Source organism: Mus pahari, chromosome 3, assembly GCF_900095145.1.
Source record: "Mus pahari chromosome 3, PAHARI_EIJ_v1.1, whole genome shotgun sequence".
NCBI classification, from domain to species: domain Eukaryota; kingdom Metazoa; phylum Chordata; class Mammalia; order Rodentia; family Muridae; genus Mus; species Mus pahari.
This window is the reverse complement of record NC_034592.1, coordinates 3300538-3308572: the sequence shown is the minus strand read 5'-3', so window position 1 is coordinate 3308572 and position 8035 is coordinate 3300538. Positions and strand designations below refer to the sequence as shown.

The 8035-nt window shown below is 38.7% G+C and overlaps 1 protein-coding gene across 1 annotated transcript in view; it reads right to left on the bottom strand.

Annotated features, from left to right (window-relative positions):
* Positions 1-7741, bottom strand: part of Malrd1 (MAM and LDL receptor class A domain containing 1) — a 658259-nt gene extending 650518 nt beyond the window's left edge. Inside the window, exon 1 of the mRNA XM_021195116.1 lies at positions 7543-7741. Coding sequence (XP_021050775.1) covers positions 7543-7741 — 199 coding nt within the window. The remainder of the gene's footprint in view (positions 1-7542) is intronic.
* Positions 7742-8035: the final 294 nt, after the last annotated feature.

Sequence of the window (8035 nt, the reverse complement as noted above, 5' to 3'; positions counted from 1 at the left end):
GAGGAACTAGAGAAAGTACCCAAGGAGCTGAAGGGGTCTACAACCCTATAGGTGGAACAACAATATGAACTAACCAGCACCCTCAGAGCTCATGTCTCCAGCTGCATATGTAGCAGAAGATGGTCTAGTCAGCCATCATTGGGAAGAGAGGCCCCTTGGTCTTGCAAACTCTACATGCTCCAATACAGGGGAACACCAGGGCCAAGATTCCCTCAGATCCAAGGGGAAAGAGACTGGGAAGCACGTTTTCTAGCCTTTTAGGGCCCTTCAGAGAAGGATATTTTTTGTCTTGTTGCATGGGAGGTAATGACCAAGTGTCAGTTAGTCATTAAGATTAGAAACAGTGGTGGGGATCACAGTATCTGTTGTGAAAACATAGATGCTTACCTCCCTTCTATCCAATACAGGGACTGGGCTACCAAGTCTCACCAATGTATTGGTCTGCAGTTACCAAGTCTGTATGTCTGCCAGACTTGAGTCTGGCATGTTCCTTGCCCAGCCCCATCCTGTCCTTAAGGTAGCTCAAGATCAAAAGTCTAGTACATGAGCAAGTGTCTAAGACTCTCCACCTTTCCCATCCCAAATGCCAGTCAGCAACATGGTTGCAAGAAACCTTGGTGTCCTAATTAATACTGCCACAGGCCTAAAGCCAAGGGCATGTCTACAACTAAATGTGGATGTATCCATTACATTAAGGAATACATATGTACACATATACACATATGCATGTAATGTCAATTAATTTTAAAAGGCTATTAATTTGGAAGAAACTTAAAGGGTATATACAGAATGTTTTAGAGGGATGAAAGGGAAGGTGGTAATGATGTGACTCTATTGTAATCTCAAAAAATGCTAATACAAATACAAATACAAATAAATATATGTGGAGCAAACGTTTGTGGACTGACCTTACCCATATGATGAAGCAGTGACCCAAAGGCTTTGTTCATAGTCACTACCCAACACAGAACTTTCCTTGCTCAACTAAAAATTTCAAAGAAAATTGTTGTTCAACCAGGGAAAATAACTTAAAATTCTAATCTGCGAAAGGCTATAACAGAACTCCAATTGGTATTCCTGAATGAGACAGAATTCAGCCAGGGGCATCTTACTGGGTCAGTTCCATTCAACATCAGTGTTCAGGTAGTGGCCAAAGTCAGGCTACTCAGTAGCAGAATTTGGGGCCAGACTCAATGGTTAAAATCTATTGCTATCTGACAAGGTCGGAGAGCCGGCACTTTCCTTATATGCTCAGGCATTCATGTAAGGACACAGAATTATGAAACCTGTCAAGTACATGCAAAACAAGTTCCCAGATGGATCATCCATTTTGTTATAAATATTATTAAACTTAAATTTATGAACATCAGTTCAAGTCTCTTGTCATAGTATCTTAAATCTAGAAACAAGAGAGAATTTGGAAATTTCACAAATGTTTGAAAATTGAGACTGATTATAAATATCCAAAATTTGCAGCTGAGGTGGCTGCTTGGTGGACAAAGTGTTTGCTGTATAAGAGATCTGTATCAGATCCCATTACCAAACTAAATATCCAGGGATAGCAGTGTGTGCTATAGTCTCAGCATTAGAAGACACTTGAGGATCCCTGGGGTTCTAACCATCGAGTGAATTCCAGGTTCAGTGAAAATTATAGTGTCAAAACACAGGAGGTGTCATCTGCAAATATTGATACTTTAACATTTCTGATTTATTTACCCTTGATCTGCTTTAGTTGTCTTATGGCTCTAGCTAGAACTTCAAGTACTATGTTGAATAGATACAGAGAAAGAATGAGCATTCTTGTCTTGACCCTGATTTTAGTGGAATTACTTTAAGTTTCTCCTCATTTAGCTTGATGTTGTTATGCATTTCTTTTCATTTCTGACTTTGTTTATTTGCATACTTGTCTCTGATTTTTTTTTTTTTTTGGCTAAGGGTTTGTCTATATTGTTGGTTTTCTCAAAGAACCAGAAGATACCTCCACCCAACAATGGATGGAGGTTGAGGACTCTTGGAAAAACAGGAAGAGGAATTGTGGCCTTTAAGGAGATAGGAACTCCACAGGAAGACCAATGGTGTCAACTAAACTGAATCCATAGGGCTCTCAGAGTTTGAACCACCAACCAAAACAAGCACAGGCTAGACCTCTCTGCACCTGTGTAGCAGATGTGCAGCTTGGTCTTCACTGGGGTCCTGAACAACTGGAAGGGGGTTTATCACAAAAGCTGTTGTCTGTATGAGGAATGTGTTCTTCTAGTTGGGCTGCCCTGTCTGGTCTCAGTGGGAGAGGGTACAAGTAGAGAGACTTTATGTGTCATGGTGGGAGGGTACTCAGTGGGTTGCTCCTGCTCAGAGGAGAAGGGGAGGGAGGAGCAAAGAAGGATTGTGGGAAGAGAGATGACCAAGAGGAAGGTCAATGAATAGGATGGAAAGTCAATACATTAAAAAAAATAGGATGTAGAAAACTAAGGAAAACTCTTGGCATCAACATTTGACCACATCCATGTGTATACACATCATAAGCACTCTCATGCAGACATGCATGCACATGTACACACATGTAGACATACACACATGTATACACAAATGTGCAAACACACAACTGATTTCAAATAAATAATCTACCACTATACTTCAAAGAGTGAAAAATAAGGAACAACAAAACAAACCCAAATCAAAAGAAGAATGAAACTAAAAAGATGATTTGAAATGGTTCATGGAGTTAATGGTCTCATGGTATGGGCAATAAGAGCAGTAATGTACAGCCAGGATTGCTTCAAACTAAAAAAATGTATACACAGCAAGTGAAGCAATTAACAAAGTGAAGAAATCATCTCCACAGAGGAAAGAAAAAAAATTACATGACATATAAAAATGAATAAATAAAATACATAAGAAACTTAATGCAACAGCAAAACCAAGAAACAAATTGAAAATCAGCAAAGGACCTAAACAGATATGTCTTAAAGAGGTCCTACACATACATGAATGCATGCAAAATCCAATTCCAGGGGGATACTGTTTTATACCTCCTGGGATGGATTGTTATAGACAGAAGAAATGAGCTAGCCTGGTACTATGGGTCTGTAAATCTAGCTTGTAAGGAGGAAGCTGAGACTGACAGATCACAAGTCCAAGGCAAACCTGAACAATTGAGGGAGATCCTCTCTTAAAATAACAGATATCAAAAGAAACAGAGCCTTTAACCAGCAACTTAAGGAAGCAGATATAGACATCCACATCCAAACACTAGGCCAAGCTGAAGAAATCCTGAAGAATGGGGAGAAAAGATGAAAGGAGGCAGAGTGGTGAAGAACGCCACAAGAAAACACACAATATCAACTAACCTGAGTTCACAGTGGCTCGCAGAGACTGAACAGTCAATCAGCCTGAATGAAACTGATAGGTCAGCCACATATATGTTATGTTCATATAGCTTAGTCTTCCTGAGGGAGTCCTAACTGGGAGCAGGAGTTGCCTCTGACTCTTTCACCTGCTTTTGAGATCCTTTTCCTCTTATAAGATTGCTTCACAAACAAAGTTCAGAGCTGAAACAGAAGGAAGGACCATCCAGAGACTGCCCCACCCAGGGATCCATCACATATAAAACCACCAAACCCAGACACTATTGCACATGCCAGCAAGATTTTGCTGACAGGACCCTGATAAAGCTATCTCTTGTGAGGCTATGCCAGTGCCTGGAAAATATAGAAGTAGATGCCCACAGTCATCTATTGGATGGAATACAGGGCCCCTAATGAAGGAGCTAGAGAAAGTACCCAAGGAGCTAAAGGGGTCTGCAACCCTGTAGGAGGATCAACAATATGAACTAACCAGTATCCCCAGAACTATGCCTCTAGTTGCATATGTAGCAGATGGCCTAGTCAGCCATCAATAGGAGGAGGGGCTCTTGGTCTTGTGAAGATCATATGCCCCAGTACAGGGGAATGCCAGGGCCAGGCAGCAGGAGTAGGTGGACTGGGGAGCAGGGCCAGGGGAGGATATGATATGCCATGTTTGGTTTATATTCCTGGAAGGCATGTCCTTCTCTGAAGGGAAACAGAGAAGGAATTAATTGGGGTGATGAGCGGGAGGAGGGAAAGGAGACTGTGATCAGTTTGTAATATTTGCTATAAGACTAAATTTAAAAAAAAAAAAAAAACATTTAAAGACTACTTTCCTCTTATGCACAAGTGCTCAGTCCTCAGTTACCACAGAAAAGAAAACAGATAGGTAAAGGTGTTAGGGTCAACAAGAATAGAAGGTAAATTCTGTACATTACTGATGGGAACATAAATTAGTACAACCATTATTAAAACTACTACAAAAGCTAAAAATACAACTACTGCATAGTCTGGAAATATGATTCTTACATAAATATATAAATAATATAAATCAATGTGTGAAACAGAAATCACCATCTTACCGTTATTACACAGAATGAATGAAGAAAAGATAATATGTTCACCATGAAATTCTATCCAGACTTTAAAAAGGGAAAAATCGCTTCATTTGCAACAATATTCTAGAATCTGGAAAACATGGTGTGAATTGAATTAAGACAGAAAGGGAAAAATAAGTATCACATGAAGTCATTTATTACGTGGAATCCAAAGTTTTGAATTCTTTCTTTTTTCCAATTTTTACTAGGTATTTACTTCATTAACATTTTAAATGCTATCCCCAAAGTACCCTATAGCCCCTCCCCCGCTCACCTACCCACCCACTCCCACTTCTTGGCCCTGGTGTTCCACTGTACTGGGGCATATAAAGTTTGCAAGACCAAGGGGCCTCTCTTCCCAATGATGGCTGACTAGGCCATCTTCTGCTACATATGCAGCTAGAGACNCGAGCTCNGGGGGTACTGGTTAGTTCATATTGTTGTTCCACCTACAGGGTTGCAGACCCCTTCAGCTCCTTGGGTACTTTCTCTAGCTCCTCCATTGGGTGCCATGTGTTCCCTCCAATAGTTGACTGTGAGCATCCACTTCTGTTTGCCAGTCTGAATTCTAAGAGTAGAAAGGTGCTACTCAAATATGGGGGATAGGTTGGTATGTTATTCACAAAGGGTACAAAGTTTCAGACAGAGAAAATAAGTAATCTATTGCATAGCCAAATGACTCTAATCAATAATGTATCTTTCAAAATAACAAAAGGGAAAATCAAGTGTTTCATAAAAAATAAGAAAGGTAATGATATATTCCAATTTATTGATATAGCCATACACACACACACATATATATGCATATATATATTAAATGCACTTGCATATATATATATATATATAAAGTGCACTTGCATACTGTACCCATGAAGACTCAACAATGTAATTGTTTACACTAAACCTCACAATACTATACCAGTGAACATGTCAACATACATATGGGAAATTAACTAGCTCCCTGACAGGTTTCTCAACCCTAAGTAGTCAGCCCTAAATACATGTACATAAGGCCAAGATTAGCTAGACTCAGTAGTGTGCGTGTGTGTGTGTGTGTGTGTGTGTGTGTGTGTATGTGTGTAAAACAATAATAATTACAGAAAAAAGAAGGTGTAGCATCAGGAGTTGGAGGCAAGAAAAGGAGAAGTAGAAATGGTGAAAATACCATAGACTTATGTGTGAAATTCTGAAAAAATAAAAATTAAAATTAAGAAGACTAAAAAGTAAAATGTAAACAAGGACATTTCAAAACATGCACATAACACCTTTGACATCTAAATTCAACCTCAGTCCTGCCAATTTTATTAAGGAAAGTCTCAAAGACTTACATGCTGATCTACTTCTTTAAAGGTCACAAGATTTGGATGTAAGGGGCACAGACTGATTTCTCTTTCTACCTAGTTACTGTACCATCATTATAAAGTTAGATTCTTTTTAAGCCAAACTAAGATTAGCATCAGAGTTTTTGTGAGCGAAATTGCTTGTCCATCACTCCCTCCCAGTACTCTCCCTCTAATGTAGTGTACAAAAATAAAAAATCTAACTCTAACATTTTAAAGTGTGTCTTGTTTTTGTCTCTAGGTTCTTGTCCACATTTTAAATAAAAATATCAAGAAATAAAGTTCTTAGAAAACGACGATGAAAAGGGAAAAAGCAAAAGGTGACTTCTCAATGTAACATTTAAAATTAAATGTGTTTATTGGACAGACCCATGCCTTAGCCTGCCTCAGAGATTGGCTTATTAAAACTTCGTACAGCAGAGACCTTTTCCACTCAGCAGTTTCTCCCTCTCTGCGCTAACCTTTCCCTGGAGCAAGACCATACATGACATTGCAGCGAGAGTGTTAGAGGAAACTTCACAGAGATTAATCATGGAAAGGACATTGCATTTCCCGTCAAACCAGTAGTGGTTGCTCTCTGCTGCCCACCGAGGACATGAATGACCTCACAGACAGGCCCAGGCATGGGGTAGCATAGCTACATTTAGTCTTACTGGGAAAATTGGACAGATACAAATGGATCAACCAAGATCTCTGTATTTAATAGTTACTAGATATGAACCACATCGAAATCCCAAACAGGAGGAAAATCATTAACCCATTTTCTTCTTCAGGAGAAATTGATCACTAATCTTTTTCTTACTTTACTTTACTGACTATGAAAGAGGAGGGTGATGACAGGATAAAATAAAGCTCTGCATTTACAAAAGAAGTGATAAATTTTACAAGCACTGACTGCTCCTTTATCTGAATAAATTAGAAAACATAAATTTGAGTAACATAATGTCCAGGAATAAAAATTAATGGTTCTGATAACTGAATTGATGGTTGTACAAAACAACAAAAATGTTTTTTTTCCAAAATAGCAATTTTGTAAAACTTCCATTTTCTAAAGGAGGTTGTGTAAAAGAATTATGCCACTTACCATGTTCATTGTATGGTTTCCTGTCAAGATTTTATAATGTAATAGAAACATCAGATACATGCATGTCACCTTCGTAAGCAGTGGAGCATGAGCCTACCTGTGCCCACTATTCAGAGACTTCTCTCATCTTACTCTCTTTTATAATAAAATGAAGATTCAATTTCACACAATCAACACATAGTTCAGCCTAGACTTGAAAGCTCCCCATACTCTCCACAGCACTTAAAACACACAAGCTGATGTTAAGCTATGTATATTAAGACATTTCGCAGTAGTCTCCCATATGTGAAAAAATAATATCCCATCCAAAGTAAAATTAATTTCTGTATTAAATCCATACTTTAGCTCATAATTTCCATTCTAGTATTTTTGCAACTGAATTAATGACTGTCATTGAAATTTTGCTTCACTAGTCAAACTTCCAAGCTAAATTTCTCTTTATCACTTCCTTACAATCAGTTAAAATTGTTTAAAAACATAGTCAAAATCTCAGTGATTTAATATTATAATATTTTATACATGTATCATATTTATTGAACAATATACCACCACCCTTGGAGACTCTGAAATAAAACCATTCACAGGCTAGGACTCTAGATGGATCCCCATGGCTCTTCACAAACTCCTGTATGAAGGTAAACAAAGACCTGGAATTGGGAAAGGCAAATGACACTTACATTGCTGCTCATCACTGTTGTCCCCACAGTGGTCTGTAAAGTCACACACATGGTCAGAAGGCAAAGAGACTCCATTACTGCACTGAAAGGCTTGAACTCCTTGTTGACTCAGTGGAGAAATAGAAAGGAAGACAGTCCAAAGGAAACAAAGAGCTCTATGCATTGAGAAGGCTGACACAGCAGCCTCGAGGAGAAACATCCCTCGGTATTGGGGGTGCAAAGTCAGTCACTTATAAGATCAGTGATCATAACTTGAAGTCGTTCTTTTCTCTCTTTGCTTTCCAGATTTTTTCTCCTGTGAGGGTGCACTCCAGTTCCCTTGAAACTGTTCTTTACAGATGACTCTCCAGGCTGTAACTTAATCTTTCAGAGGAAGGACTTTAGAAAATATTTAACTTGAGTCATTGCACCACATTTGAAGCTAGCTGAACATGGCTGAAATTTATAACACTGTGTATAGTTTTATGACCCTGTTATCTACTGAAAGAAAAAG